The 16,690-nt window shown below is 37.2% G+C and overlaps 1 protein-coding gene across 7 annotated transcripts in view; it reads left to right on the top strand.

Moving 5' to 3' along the window:
- LOC149566209 (threonine--tRNA ligase, mitochondrial 1-like) overlaps window positions 1-16,690 on the top strand; it is a 166,780-nt gene that overhangs the window by 138,037 nt on the left and 12,053 nt on the right. For all 7 annotated transcript variants that reach the window (XM_089819627.1, XM_089819629.1, XM_089819625.1 and 4 more), the window contains one exon: window positions 3,474-3,545. In XM_089819627.1, the coding sequence (XP_089675753.1) occupies window positions 3,474-3,545 (72 nt within the window). The remainder of the gene's footprint in view (window positions 1-3,473; window positions 3,546-16,690) is intronic.

Below are 16,690 nucleotides of genomic sequence, written 5' to 3'. Positions count from 1 at the left end.
ATTTGATGGGATTGAGATTAAGCCGAGACTTTTAGCTCCAAGGGAACCTCCTATTTTGCAGTTGTGCCATTTAGACACACCTGGTGGGCAAAAGCCCATGGGAGGGAAATGACGCGGGCAAGAGGTGGATTCAGGATCCAAGCGTGGGAACATTGACAGTGGCCGTCAGGATACCTCGTTTGATAGTGACAGTGACACAGATGAGGTTGACAACATACAGATGGAGGAGGAGGTTAAGCTCATCACCGCGACCCCTTATCTCTACGATAACACATTTGACCATTGGGAGTGTACACATTTTTGGTTTTAGATGGATTAGGCACAACCCATGGACATGATTCCAAATGTAGTTGTAGTGGAAAAAACGTCCACAATGATTCGTGAACCAACAACTATAGCTACGCCCATTCATGTACTAGGGGCATAGTCTCACATCTCGCCAGCTAGGGCTTTGTCAGAAGAGGTGATGGAGGTGCTTGAGGAGGAGCACCACAATAGCCAAGAGGTGGTTCAGTTAGAGGTGATTGGATCCGATCTGTTGTCATAGTGGATGTTGCATTGTTGGCCAACCCAGCTAGAGAGGATATTGATCGAGCACATACAACATAGGACTTGCGTACTTATCTGAGAAGGGGTTTCAACAAAACCCCAATGGCATGAGCATCTAGTGTCCTCTCACCTATGAGGGAGATACCCAAGGTAGAGGGTAGGGAGCCTCTTGTCTCTCTTCCAGTTCTTCTGGCAGGAGAGAGCCACTCCACCCTTGCAGATGAGTGACCACCACCAGTGGATAGTACCTAAAGGATGTTAGAGGCAGTAGACATGGCTATGGGTACACATGGGTAGACAACATTAGAATCGTCTATGGTTTTGGGAGAGGACGGTGCGACATAGCTAGCAGATGTAGTGACTCAAGGTCGCTAGGTGGTAGTCTGGGAGTTGGAGCATGTTCTGTCATTTATGAGAGTTGGTTGTCCTGTTGCATTTATTGCATGTTTCGAGGCATAAGAATGGCCTGACACTAAGACTTCTGAGATGAGAAAAGATTGGATTGTCGGAGAGCCAATAGTGGAAAGCCGAGTGGAATCCCTTACTTGCGAGATAGTGCAGGTGTACAAAGACACCTACTGCGCTTTGCGACGTAGTAAGGCAGATCAAGTAGCAGCAGAGAGGGCTCGAGAGGAGATGACTACCTGATTGGTTGTGGCAGAAGGGAACTTGGCTACACAACAGTTAGCCTAGGGGTTGGAGCGGGCAACACAAATCGCTCAACTAGAGGCAGCTAAGAAGGAGAAAGAATTTGAGAGAACAACAGTCCTAGCTCATCTTGAGGCAGTTAAGCAGGAGAAAGAATGCGAAAGAACAACATTTCTAGCTTAGCTTGAGGCAGTAAAGAAAGAGAAGAGTTTGCTAGAGAAGGAATGTGCAGCAAAAGAGACAGATTTTGGGAGTATTGCTGATATGATGAATGCGGCACTCGAGATTCAGATGCAGGCTGAGGCAGATTTGAAGATGAGGACTAAGCAGGTGCGAGAGTTCAAGCACAATTGCAAGGCCAAGCATCTACACCTCCAGGGACGCACCCTCCTTCCTTCTAGTTTTGATGTCTTGTACATAGTAGTTGCGTCTCCATTTTTGTATGTCGTCCGGAGACAAATTTCTTTTGGGGGGGATGATGTTGTCGGCAAAAGTGTTATGCAATCAAGCTTAGTTAAGATGTTAGTTAGTACCCAAAGGGTGTTCTGTTATGATGCGACAGTTTGGTCGCACCCCTTCGGAATCTATATATGTAACTCTCCCTCCAAGGAGAAGTCATTCAATATTAACCATCCATGATCTATCTTGTATTGGCATATGATGTACTGAAGCATGGAAACATTAATAAAGAATTTGCCTGGTTCCTGAAACATTGCATTTCTGCCTTATTCCTGTAACTGTGATATGCATTAATATATTTTACCCTGTACGCTAAACATAGAGATGCATACACATATTGCGTGCTTTATAGGATGCTTAAATGTTCCTATAAACAGTTTTGCATGTACATAACAACCACATTGGATGGTGGACATTGTGTGGCAAAGATGCACTAGAGTTGAGGATAGTTGCCACTTGTTTCCTTTCACAAGTTGCTGGTTCCTCTGTTGTCAAGAGGTGTATATACAGATTTATCCAATCAGTAAAGAGGAATAATGCATGTACTTTGTATCAGAAGTTTTAGATATGTTTTTAATCATTCTAGTATCTTTTGTACTTTGTAAATCAGATTTTCATGGCAGTATTCATTTATCTATGGAATACTGATATGGTTTTACTTTTAAACTATAATAAACATGATATTACCAGAATCTCTGTAGTGAGATTGAGAAATTGTGAAAGTTAGTGCAAGTGTTCAGTGGTTTTAATTACTGAATAATCATGTGCATTTCCAAACTTGTTTTGATGGAAAATAGGCAGTTTTAAATATGTCTTGATAATATTTTGTTCTTAGCCTAGGTTGCTGATTAAGGTACTGGTGCGGGTAAAGGATTTGGAACTTGGTATGATGGTACAGCATTTTTAGGTACATATATAGATACGTATATCACTCAGCAAAATGCCAACATTTTCGAACATTTGGCAAACTGCCAAATCAACGTCAACATTTTCAAACATTTGGCAAAATGCCAAATCGTTAACAATACAGAAAAAATGATTTCACAAAACATATACAAACAGCTGCTACATTTGCATAATGAAAATCAACTGAAATCAATCTCATTAATGCTGATATAAAGTTTAGTAACCCTTTGTTCATGGGTATGGCTCACGAATGCGACTGAGATGATATTTAATTGCTTGATTCCTGGCATATTGTGATATAAAATCATACAGCTGAGACTAGATGGATAAAGGAAATGGCCTACCTAAAATGACAGAGTGAAACTGAGGTTTTCATCTTTCAAAAACTTTGCCTGGGCACTCAGGTTTTCTGTGGGTCCTTGACAAGGACGTGGGGTTGCAGGCAGTACCTTGTCTGTACTTGAACTGTACTTTACCAGGACCAGAGCTATCTTAGTGGTACTTGGTAACACATTTTTTACTTTTAAATTGTATTTGTTTTTAATTTCATGTTCAGGTGACAAATGGAGTAGGATTTTGGCTTGTAGAGATTAGCAACAACTTTTGATTCTTGAGCACATGACCAATAATGATTTTCTTTTATGTAATCATAATTACAATTGGAATACATTCTATGCTGATATTATACTTTGGGATTTTTTTTTGTATGCAAAAAGTTTCAGAAGTATTTGCAGCAACTTCTTAGTGTTCTCTACAGCAGAGAATGCTCCTGTCCACTTATGACTATGGTCTAGTATTTGAAATTTATTGCATATGATTTGGAGAGTTTGCAAGTTTTATGCATTGATGACAAGCCCAAATATAACTATATTATTTGATTTTCCTCTTATTGGCATTTATAATTTTTGCAGGTCCGTGATCAGATTCATGAAGCTGGTTATTATGTTGATGTTGACACATCTGACAGAAAAATCCAGAAAAAGGTAATGGTAGTTTTTCTTTGTATCACTGTCTTGTCAAGAAAAGAAGTTGTGCTCTCTTTTGATAAAATATCAATTTTTAGGTTTTGCTGTTTGTTTGTTTTCCTTACCAGAATAGGGTCTTCCAATGTGATGATTATTTATAGTTTTGGATGCCACACCTGTTTGCACATAAAATGAATATTATCGGTTCCTCTTTGCTGTATTCTCCTCCCTGAGAACATCCAAAGCTAGAATTCACATTTCTATGTTTCCAATCAAGATTTTTCTTTTCTGCCAAATAAGGTATCATTTTTTAGTTTGTCTTGCAATCTTACAACTTTTCAGACAAAGTGAGAACATTTCGTCTCAGAACAATAATATAATTTCTTAGAATATTTTTCAAAAAACTCCTTGATATAGTAGGTTATCGATAAAAGTACAGGCTATAAAGGAGGCAAATGCATTGCATAGCTCTAACATTGGACCTGGCAAAATCTTGGCAGCCCAAATTCCTGATTTGTATCACAGACTTGTCAGAAAATAAATAAATACAAGAAAAAAATCATGTAATTTAATAAATTAACTTTAGATAACATGCAAATTAATGTTCCTCTGTGTCTTCAACTCAGGGGAGGCAATCTGTGTAATGTCCCCTTTCTGGGGTCAGTCGGGCTTGATACTTGTTTAAATTTATTAGTGATTCAGGAAATCTGGGAAGGACATTAAGAAATATATAAACAGATCCAGTGGATAGAATTCCATAACGGAAATTTAATGTCATCAGTGCCTACTAGAGAGTGATCATGAAAAGTACCAAGGGAAGGATGGAAGAGGTTCACAGGTACATATAGGGTATGGAAAGTATTATATATTATTGGCTAGAAAACTACCAACGAGAGGAGGAATCAAAGACTTTATTTGAAGAGCCAACAACAGGACAAATATAGTTTCTCAAGGGATAGTGTGAATGCTTAACGACATGATCTCTGTGCAAAAGAAAGTATTCATCAAATGACAGGAGGAATAAGTAGCGTAAGAAAAGGAATAAGTCAGTCGATTCCTAACACCATACTAGCTGGAACACCATTGGATAGGGTATGAAAGATAGAAGATAATGTTGCTTAATAATCTGGAACTGCCAGAGACTTGATCCGGAAACCGACCAATAGATAAATTAATAGAAAGTGATTCAAGCATGAGTATAATCAATATGGAATAAGATAAATGCATGCTGTGATCAACCATTTCAATGTGGGGATGAAAATAAGAAGGCAGCAAATACAAGTATGAGCAATAAGAGAGATAGGATCAATAGTTTTCTTGCTTAACATTAGAAGGAATCTATAGTGGCATTTCTATATTAGCCTGAAGCCTGGGAGCCTTATTGGAAATGGTGAAGTCAAGATGGAGACTTATATTGATTCACAACGATATTCTTGAAGGAATGTGTGTTCTTATTATCCGAAAGTAAGGATTTGTTGAGTGAGCAATATTTTCTAAAGAAGTGAATCAATTAAGTCCTCCAAGATAGTTTGTGAAACATGAGAAGTTGTGAGTTTGTTGGGACCTTGAAAAATAATTGTCGTAGCAGCAGATTGTGACATCATGAATGAATTTGCAGTAAGATCAACTCACAGGAAAGTAACCACATGGAACTGGTGTAAGTGAATGAAAGTCTAATTTTGATGAGCCTTGATCAAGCTGAGATCTGGAGTTGGTGTTGTGGGCAACTAACAGGAAGAAAATAAAGTTTTTTTATAATGACAGGTGTATAATTAAATATAGCAACTGCCCTGATTTCATACGAAAATGGTGACATAGTACTGCACTCTCTGTTGAAAATTTGAAAGAGTTCTACTCACACTTTGTCTACACACATCTCAAATGCAATGGAAATTGGTGGAAGAAGCATTGGTCGAATTCATTGCATCGAAATTTTCTCTTGCCAATTTTTTTGTATTCCTAATTCTAGCACTAATCCAAGTGACATTTGAAAAATGATATGCAAAATAATGTTATTCCTTAGTATGGAGTGATGTAACACCCAACACAACCATTATGAGAGCCTTATTGGTGTTGCTAACATAGACGTTAAGAAGTGTCATGATGACATCTACTGAGCTTAGAATCTAAAGGAGGACATAAAAGAAGGACCAGTAAATGGAAATCCCTAGCCATAACGCACATGAATCTTTGTCCCATGTTTTACTAGAAGGGATAAAGACTTATGAAGAAAACATTAACTTCTTCCTTGTGAATCTTTGGCTCATGTTTTACTAGAAGGGATAAAGACTTATGAAGAAAACATTAACTTCTTTCAATGATCTATCCCTAAAAGAGTGAAAACTCTATAAAAATGAAGTAGGTGGGATTTTACATTGTAGGGGGTGAATAATTACCTTAACCAATGTTTCATTGCTTTTGAAGGCATTTTCTGATTTAATGCATATGGACCTTTATTGGAGAAATTATTATCAAGGATGTTGATGTACATTTAAGTATTTATTATTCTTAAGTATTACATTTATCTACTCTTTATAATCTCTTTCTTATTTGTATTTCTATATGTACTATATGAGTTATTTTCCTTGATCTTTTCTTTTTCATTTGAAGATGATCTTGCAGGAAAAGAAGAATGGTACATTAGGCATATTGTGCAAAACTCAATCTTATAAAACAGTTGCTCCAAAGAAATTGTGATCTAGAATTGATTAGTCATTTGATGGTCAGCCTGGATAAAGTGAGGCTTTTGAAGCAGATATCTTTGATGATTGAGATTATGAGTATCCTTCTACGTTAAGAGGGAGTCTAAAAATACATGTGTGACTGCATGATTTTGATGGGTCTACCCTTGTGGACATCATGAGGAAGTAACAACTTATTACTAGAAAGTTAGAAGATTGATATTAGATTCAGAGGGAATTCGACAGTTTATCACATGCATCCTTGGATGAAGAGAGCCTTTAAGGGAGTAGCTAGAGGATTTGGCTTCCTAGGATCTTTATTTAGAGGGAGAATTTCAAGGTGCAATTCCTTGTTAATGATTTACTTCTCTACGAAAGAAAAGTTTGAAGTGAAATTTCTTGTAATACATTCTTCACTGTGACAGAGAAGTTGAGGTCAAAGTGTAATGCCCCCACTTGAGGTGCACTTTTTTATTGAATTCTTATTCTTTGTGATTGCATGATTTTGATGGGTCTACCCCTGTGGACATAATGAGGAAGTAACGACTTATTACTAGAAAGTCAGAAGATTGATATTAGATTCAGAGGGAGTCCGACAGTTTATCATATGCATCCTTGGATGAAGAGAGCGTTTAAGGGAGTAGCTAGAGGATCCGGCTTCCTAGGATCTTTGTTTAGAGGGAGAATTTCGAGGTGCACTTCCTTGTTAATAATTTACTTATCTACGAAAGAAAAGTTTGAAGAGAAATTCCTTGTAAACATTCTTCTTTGTGTGAGAGAAGTTGAGGTAAAAGTGTAATGCCCCCACTTGAGGTCCACTTTTTATTGAATTCTTATTCTCAAATTATTGTGGATTATTCATGTAAATGATTTTGATATTTCCTCATTGAAATATACAAAATCTATTCCTCAAATGTATCAATTCTTTCTTTCTATCCTTTCACTTGTTCTTTTTTAATTTTTTAAATTTCTCTTATAAAATGTCCCTTAATTCACATTATTTCACATGCTTCCCACTATTATCTTCTCTTATTAAAATTAAATTAATTATCAATTCAATTTTTCCTCTGTCTCTTTATATAATAATAATCTCATCTAAATCTCTAGTATTATGTTGTTGAAATAGTAGCAAGTTTACCTTTTACTAATCTTCATTTATATCATATAATTCTTTATATTATTATTCCTTAATATATCTCTTTTTGCTACATTATATCTTTCTTATTTGCTTGGTTAGCTTTTATGCCTTGCAAGAAGTTTCTCTTACTTCTTTTTACTTTTCCTATGTATCTATTTGTTGCTCTTATTTAAAATATTATGAATTATTTATTGCCGCTCCCTTTTAATCTCTCTTATACTTTTTATTCTCTCAAAAAACATGTCCTCTTACCTTTCTTTTTCTCGTGATATTTATTGATTTCCTTGTGCCAAGTTGGCAAAGAAGGCATCACTTTATTTGGTTATGTTTCATTTATTATTATTTTCAGCCTATTAATATATATGTTGAGCAATGGGTATGGGAGTCGTGACCCTACTAACCAACTTCTCATTTGTTTAATTATAAATACTGTTTAACTCAATATTATTTGTTATATGAGATCATAGGAATGGCTTTTAATAAATATTAATCAATTGTATTTTTTTTTTATATTTAATTTAATTATTTGACTACCATTTACTTGATTATTATTTAATTATTTAATAGTAATTGATTGAATTATAGTTAGTTATTTCTTTATTATTAATATTTATTTATATTATAATTGCTATAATTTAATATTAAACTTTATTGTTAGAGGGGATATTATAGAAAGCCCTTGTTCCACCCTCTGACTTGGTTCATGGTAGTTACTATTTTGGATATGTATAATCCATGAAAGGTGACGATCTTTCATTGATGTATTTGTGAGATCGCTATTATAAGGTGACGATCTTTTATTTATGTATTTGTGAGGTCGCTATTGTAAGGTGACGATCTTAACTTGATTTGTTATCATCATCAAATACATTAAGTTGCTTGCCTGAAGTGCCGGAGATCATGATAACAAACGTATCATGATAGACTACATTAAGTTGTTGTCTTGGAATGTGCTAGAGATCATAATACTATATTTGTTGTTCTTGTATTCTTGACCTGTTATCATGGTTGACTACATTAAGTTGTCTCGGAGTGTCGGATATCATGATAACAAATCTATCATGATAGACTACATTAAGTTGTTGTCACGGGATGTGCCAGAGGTCATGATACTTGTCATAATGGAGACTACATAAGCTGATGTTCCTAAGATCATGCTTGTTATCTGATTGATTACATCCAGTTGTTGTCTCAGAGTGTGCTGGAGATCAGATAACTCATATCCTTTTAGGGTATAACATATTCTTTTGGTAGGCATTATAAACACGATGTCAGTGCACCAAGAGAATATAAGTGATTGATATTTCTAGTTGAATCATACTTTGGATAATATGGTGAGATAACATCTAAGTTGATGGATATATGTTGGTATCCTTAAATATGTCATGCCAAGAATATCATATTGAAATGGTAGCTCTCTATATGTTTAATTATGCTTGAGAGCATAATGCATTCTAACAATACTCCCTAGATAAGAGGGTGTGTTAAGGTTGTAGCTTCTGTTAGATTGAATTGACCTAGAGATAATCCCTCTATGGTCATTGGTTAATCATAAATCAAGAAAAGAACTAATATATATATATATATATATATATATAAAAATATATATATATGTTTAATATTAATATTGTTTGATTAATAATTAATTTATAAATTATCTAAGAGACATGTCTCTTCTACAAATATTTATATAACATTCGAATCTGCAATTGGAACACACCAATATAATGACAATGTTATTACATTACATTTGCAGAAAACAATCTTATAAAACTCAACATGAAGGTGGTACCTCAATCCGCTTATAAGAATGCTTTTAATCAAGCCATGGACATCGAGAGTGAATATAAAGCCACAAGGAATAAAAAGAAGCCAAGTGATATCAGCAGTGATGAAGAAAGTGAAGGAGAATCAAGGACAATTCAAGCACTTTGTAAAGACATGATGCAAATGATGGAGATGAAAGGAGAAAAAGAAATCAAAGAAGGAAAAGAGCTGTGGTGTACAGAATGCCAAAAGGAAGGCATACAAAGAACTGTCTAAAAAATTCATTATGTGATATCTGTCAGGTTGCAGGATACGCTCTTAGAGAGTGCCCGTACAGCTTAAAGGTAAGAAGTGTGCAAGTACTTTTAACCACATAACAAGCTACACCACCCACTACTCTAAGAAAGATGAACTCTGATGCCTCCCCAAGAGACTATCAGAATAATAGATGTGGAGGCAACAACAATGATAACAACACGCTATGAAGATGCATCCAATATGATGCAAAGGGCCGCCCAATGATGCAATGTAGAAAATACAACGAGTGTGGACACTCTGCGCATGAATACCAAAATCAGCAAAGTGGTGAGGACAAGTTATGACGATGGTGTGGATTGGAGAATAATCAGGATGTTTACTATCCCAAGGGAAAGGTATTGGACCTAGACCCCAAAATTAAAAAAGAAAGACCAAAGGAGGCGCATAAAGAATTGGAGGAAGAACAAAAATGTGCGAAGGAAACAACAAGCACTCGAGTACGCATGGCATTCAAAAACAATATAATAAAATGGATGTTTCAAGCTACCATTCTAATATGGGTGGTCGATTTATTGGATACACTACCTCAACTAAGGATAGCAATTTCAGGGACAAGAAAATGCCACTAGCCATGGAGAAAAGTAAAAAAGCCTCGTAGGAATAACCAATGTCAGAACCAACACTATTCATAGTGTGAATAGGGAGGACTCCCACTATTGTGGAAATAGAAATCATGGGACACAAAGTTACAAATACCATTGTGGATGGTGTATCGAGAGTCAATGTACTCCTTGAGGAGACATGGTGAGCCTTGGGCAAACCCACATTGTGGCCCCCCACATTTCACTTGGTAGGAGCAAACTAACACAACAGAAAACCATTCAACACACTCATGAGCCAAAAAGTGATTGTGGGGACACATCAGTTCTTTTTGGACTTTGTGTCATCTCTTTGGAGAAAAAAGAGTACTATGCCTTGGTAGTAATTGTAAGTGCTAGCCAAAGGCAACCTTAACTGGAAAAATAACACCTTGTCAATTGAAAGCGAAAGAAAAAAACACTATTGGCTCGCAGAACTAGATGGTGAGGTAGGAATCAACATTTGATTCAGAATTGGAAGGGGATATATGCGGTAAAATTGGAGAAGGCATCTCGAGACCTGGTAGCTTCTTAGAAGATGAGACAAGCTCTCTCAAGGGATTGTACCATTTGAAGATGGAGGAGTATGAAGTATTCCAACCAAGCTGCAATATACTTGAAGTTGCCAGGATGGAAGAAAATGAGGTAACGTACCCCGAGGTTGAATGATGCACCGACTCATCAATTTCGGGAACACAAGGAGGTAAAAAACATGGAGCCAAATATGACTTAATTGAACTTGGGTGATCAGGAGGAACCAAAACTAATAGTAGTGGGGGATGATTGGGACCCAATTCTTGAGGGAGCCGCACTCAAATATTCCTAGAATACAATGATGTGTTTGCATGGATGTACACAAATCTAAAAGGGGTCCCATTGGAACTGTGTACATAAGATTCCATTGATGTTTGATGCCCGACCCATACAGAAATGGGCGTACCGCATGAATAAATACTACGTAGCCAAAGTATAAGTAGAGATTGCCAAAATGCTAGAGGCAAGTATTATTTTCATAGTACAAACCAACGAATGGGTGGCTCCAATTGTCATTTCACTAAAGAAGGAAGCAAACCAAATTAGAATTTGTGTAGATTTTCAGTGCTTAATGCAGTAACAATCAAAGATACCATTTGCAAAATGTATATTGGAGGAGGTATCAGGACATGAGATGTACTTATTCATGGACAAGTTGTTAGGCTATAACCAAATCAGTATGGCTGATGAAGATAAATTGAAAACCACTTTTGTGGTAGAGGATGGGGTCTATGCATATGACATGATGCCCTTTAGACTGTGCAATGCCTTGACTACATTGTAGAGCATCATGCTTCACATATTCGACATGATGACAACAAGCAATTCTAAGGCATTTTGAGAGAATTGGTTGGTTTTCAGCAGAAAGGAGACCCACCTTCGAATATGGAGAGAATGCATGGAGCAATGTTGTAGAGCACGCTTGGCACTGAATCCAAAGAAATGTTGATTCATGGTGCCTCAAGGCAAATTTTTGGGACACATGTGCAAGGAAGGGCTGAAACTTGACCAAGATAAAATCAAAGTGATCATGGAAATGGAAGAACCAAAAGACTTGACCAGAGTGAAGTCGTTCCTTGGCCATGTGGGCTATTACCTGTGATTTATTAAGGGATTTGTGGAGATATCATTACCATTGGAGAAACTCACTAGGAAAGGAGAAGCATTTGTGTGGGGGAAAGAGCAAACTAATGCATTGAAGGAGCTAAAAGAAAGATTAGTAGGAGCACCAATCCTTGTTTATCTCGACTGGAGTGAGGAATTCCACATGCACGTGGGCACATACTATTTTGCTATCGGGGCAACCTTGGCTCAAGTAGAAACCAAAGGACTAGATCACACAGCCTACTTTGTTAGTAGGCTGCTTTTAAAGGTAGAAAGGAATTACAATATGACTGAAAGAGAAGTGTTCGACACACTACCTCCCTGTCACAACATTCACCTTTTATGTGGACCACCCGACACTATTCTACCTTGTTAACAAACCCATAATACAAGGGAGGGTGAGTAGGTGGCTCCTCCTACTTCACGAATTTTACATTCACTATTATAGTGTAACCTGGTATGAGTCATGTCATGGCAGATCATCTGTCAATAATAAAGTCAGGGGAACTAGCGGGGGGAGTAAATGAAGATTTCCCAGAGACCCACCTTTTCCGAATTGCAGTACTTACTTTTTATGAGCAAATTGTGAGATACTTGTCCACAATATCATTTCCCCCAGATATGTTAGCTAGCGAGAGTAGGAAGCTAGCCTTCAAGAGCAAAGCATTCCAATTCATGTAGGGATTACTCTATAAAATGGGGCTCAACTAGGTGCTTCATAGATGTGTGATGGAAGAAGAGATTCCTAGGGTATTGCAAGATTCTCATGAAGGATTGTCAGGAGGGCACATGAGACTAGATGCCAAGATATTCTTGGCCAGATTTTGGTGGTCAACGCTCTTTATAGATGCAAAAAAGTGGGTGGCGAGCTTCTAGGCATACCAAAGGACAGTGAACCACTGAAAAGAAATTTCATGCCTTTATTTCCCTCACAACCTTTGGAACTATTCGAAAGGGGGGGACTAGATATTGTGGGACACCTAAGGGCAAGTACAACTAGGCATTGTCAGTATGTTGTGGTTGCCACATAATACCTCACGAAGTGGGCCAAGGCAAGGACATTCCCAGACAACACAACAATATATATGACTAGGTTCTTATACGAGTGGATTGTCACAAGATTTGGGATACCAATCTCCATCAAAAGCGACAAGTATGAAACATGACAAAATTTCGCATATTTCATAACTTATCGAGCTTATACTACCCACGTGCTAATGGGCAGGTCGAATCCACCAATAAAATTTTAGTATTCATCCTATATGACTTGTGGGGTGGAGGATGACGACTAGGTAGAAATGCTACCTGCAATACTTTCGGCCTATCGAACTTCATACAAGGCAACTACAGGACATGCACCATTTTAAATGATGTATGGACAGGAAGTAGTTGTAGCAGCTGGGTTCATGATACCAAGCCTTAGGGTGGCAGTGGAGAACAAATGGGGCTCGGAAGACCATTTGAAATAATCTCATCAAACTGGAGGAGAGGCGAATCAAAGTAATGACAATCCAAATCAGATTGGAATCGGCAAGGCCAAATCGAATTGCAAATCGACCATGAATTAGAATTGAATTGGCTATGAATTGGCAAATTCTAAAAACTCTTGAAATTCAAAGATTTTAACAATTGAAAACTTATTTCATGCACCCTTTTTTGAATATAACTTAAACAAGCTATAACATCATCAAGTAAAATCTAACATACATAATCAAGGAACATAAATGATAAATCCATCACATATGTAAAATATAAATTTTAGCTTAAATAAATAGAAATCATCGGATCAAAATGAGTCATGACATAGATATATAGAATTATAAATGTTGTCAAATCATAAATGTATGTTAGATGAAGATCCATAAAACCAATGACATCGAATCATAAATGTATGTAAGATGAAGATCCATGAAACATATGTCTATCTGTAAACAAAATGAAAATTCAAGTCTCTACTCTAGCTCTAGCTCTAGCTCAAGTCTATCTCTCATTTTTCCTCTCTTTTTGCGATACTCAACAAATAGAAGGTCTTTTAGAGTTACAAGAAAGAGAAATGTGAATTTTTTTTATTAAAATAGTTGATTGGGCCTCTTGTTTTTTTCCAGCTGATTCATGGCGATTCATGCCAATTCATGCCAAGAAATTGTTGATTCAATTCAGCGATTCACAAAAAATCGACTAGCTTGTATCGAACCGCCAAATCACGTGAGTAGCTGTGATTCTTGTTACTATGAGGTGAATGACAACTCAGTGGGCAACATAAGTGGCACAATACCGAAGGGATTTCTAGCATGACAAACATCTTTGGAAAATGAATTTCTGATGAGGGCAGTTGGTTTTGAAGTATAACTGTCATAACAAAATAACCAGGGAAGTTCAAAATTTGATGGCTTGGACTATATAAAATTAGGGAGATTCAGTAGCAAATTTAAATTGGCAACACTCGATCATAGACCAATTAAAGATCCAATAAACGGGTCAAAAATTAAAAATTTATCAAGAAAGAAATACAAAAAAGATCAATATGTTGGGATATGCTACCAGAGGAGATTGAATGCTCTGTTAAGACGAAGAAATCGAAGAAGACCCAACCATCACAGAGGAACCTTACAGACCAAACAAGGACTGGAATAAACCCATTATGGACCCAAAAGAACAGATAGTCAGAAAAAGGGTGGAGGGAGTAGCGATCCCAAGGATTCATGAGCACCTCATAAATGCATTATTTGGCTCCCTTGCACTATGGATAAGAATCAATGGTCACTGGAGATTAAAAGCACCATACAAAAGAAAAAGGGAAGGATTTGTGGCTTTTGATATTGACGAGGAAGCAAGGGCACAACAATGTGAGGAGCCACCACAAAATAGTCTGGCAACATAAGAATAAGAGAAAATGACTTGGAGGAATACGGTGCCACATTAGGACCCCCTTAAAAATGGTGGGTAAAACAAATGACTTGTTTATTTGCGAAGGAGACGACTAAGTAAATGAAATAATCGAGAATTGCAAGAAGGCCAGAGAAAGAGTGCCATGTATAAGAAGAACAAATGAACTATGGAGAGTGATCCCCATCCCAATAGAGGCACCAACAATCGAAGGTGAGAAGATCATATGGTATTAGAAGTACGATGGAGGTACGTGGATGACAGTTATAAATGTGTGTGGTTGACTCCTCTTGTGGACAATTATTTTTTGACTTGCAGTACATGGGAACTTGGTGCAAAAACAAATGCTATCAAATATTTATGGCAATATGCTTTGAAAATAAAGGTCTGGAACCAAGAAGAGAGAGGGAGGAAAAGGAAGCATGAGCACGAGGAAGGATTTCTAAAGAAATCAAGAAAGGAGGCACAAGCTAGAACGAAAAGACACAACAAGGTATGATACTTGAGCAAAAGGAGAAGATTTTTTTGGAAAAGCTAATAAAAGAAATAAGTAAGAGTAAAATTGCAAAGGACAACCAAAAGTTATGAGACAAGAAGTCATAATTAAGAGGACCAAAGTTTGCAACTTCCTAGATAGAGAAGCACCAAACATAAGTGCAAAGCAGAAGGCAGAGCTCGTACGAACATGTATGACAAGAAAAACCAAGCCAATCGCACATCTACAGAATGTTAGCGTATGCATAAAATTATTAGTCCTTGTGTACCATATAGACTAGTCACATACAAAGGGAATAAGGGACGTATGATAGAAAATAGTGGAGGCCATATGACGTGCCGACAAGTCCGTACAAGGTACAAACAAGCCTATGCAAAGTACGAACGAGGCCGTATGAGTTGCAACACATGAAGGTTCCAGGTATGTGGGCCCACTTGGACCGACATTAAATATAGTAAAAAATTGGTGCAACGGGATTGTAAAGTGGATTCATAAAACAGTAAAGGGTAGCGACAACCCTAAAAAGGACTACTGCTAGAGTAATATAAAATTGCAAGAGAGAAGATTAAGACAATATCAAAGGAGACAATGATGATTGCGAGTAAGAGTAAGAAGAACAAAGGGAAGACATAGGAGGTTTCTACGGAAAGCATTACTTTTGAAGGGGTGGCAAGAACAAAATGTAGGAATTGGTGGCAAGGGAGGGATGATCAACATCCATTTAAGGCTGCCTTGAGAAAAGCAGAGGTAGACAAAATTGTTCTTATGCCAATTTTTGATCTCAAAGAATTTGAGCAAGTATTAAGAATCTTGGTACATAGCTATGTCAAAAAGGGCCACATCCACTATCAAATATTTGCAGCAAGATGTGGTAGTTTCATATGCACCCCACAATTTCACCAACGTATTTGGAGTGCCAAATAGAGGGCATCAGGTGACAAAATCCCCAAAATAACTATGGAAGAAAAGAAACAGTTAGTGGATTTGGTATGCAAGGAGAACTTGATAGGAGAACAATAGGATATATTTGGAGCAGCAGTGAGGAATTAAGAAAACCCTCATTGTCAATGCAGAATGGAGGTGCCTTGTGGATTAAATAAAGAGCAAATTAACAAGAGGAAGCTGAACCTTAGACATTACTATTTCCATCCTACCATAGGTAATTGGGCTACACAATGGTAGGTTTTATAACTGGTGCAATTACTTTCGGATAGAATAGAGGAATTTCTTCTGCTAAAGAACAAGACATTTTACATGCCCCGCCATGCTATAACTTTGTTTTTGGAAGCAATGCGCACATAATTAGTGCTTGAGTTCTGGGGAAAGTTTGCTCCAACAAATAAAGTTGTACAAACCTATAATGTTCTATTGGCTACATTTGGATGCAATAGCAGGAGGAAATGTAAAGCCATGCAAGAAAAAGGCAAGATAGGATGCAACTAACACACGAAATACAGAAGACATGGAAAGCAATGCTTCAGAGGGAGAAGAAACACCATCAAAAGAATCTAGATGGGATGGAGAAGAAGATTGCCAGACTTCTAGAACATCCAGGGAAAACACATCGGAAGGCATCAAAATAGTATAAGTAGTAGAGGGACTAGTTCCCCAGAAAGCGAGTAGTACAAGCATAAGGAGTCTAGCTGTAGAGGAGATGGTTC

This window comes from Cupressus sempervirens, chromosome 3 (genome assembly GCF_028749045.1).
Source record: "Cupressus sempervirens isolate cs-2001-9-10 chromosome 3, ASM2874904v1, whole genome shotgun sequence".
NCBI classification, from domain to species: domain Eukaryota; kingdom Viridiplantae; phylum Streptophyta; class Pinopsida; order Cupressales; family Cupressaceae; genus Cupressus; species Cupressus sempervirens.
The sequence above is the reverse complement of the archived record's forward strand: the minus strand, read 5'-3'. Positions and strand labels throughout refer to the sequence as shown.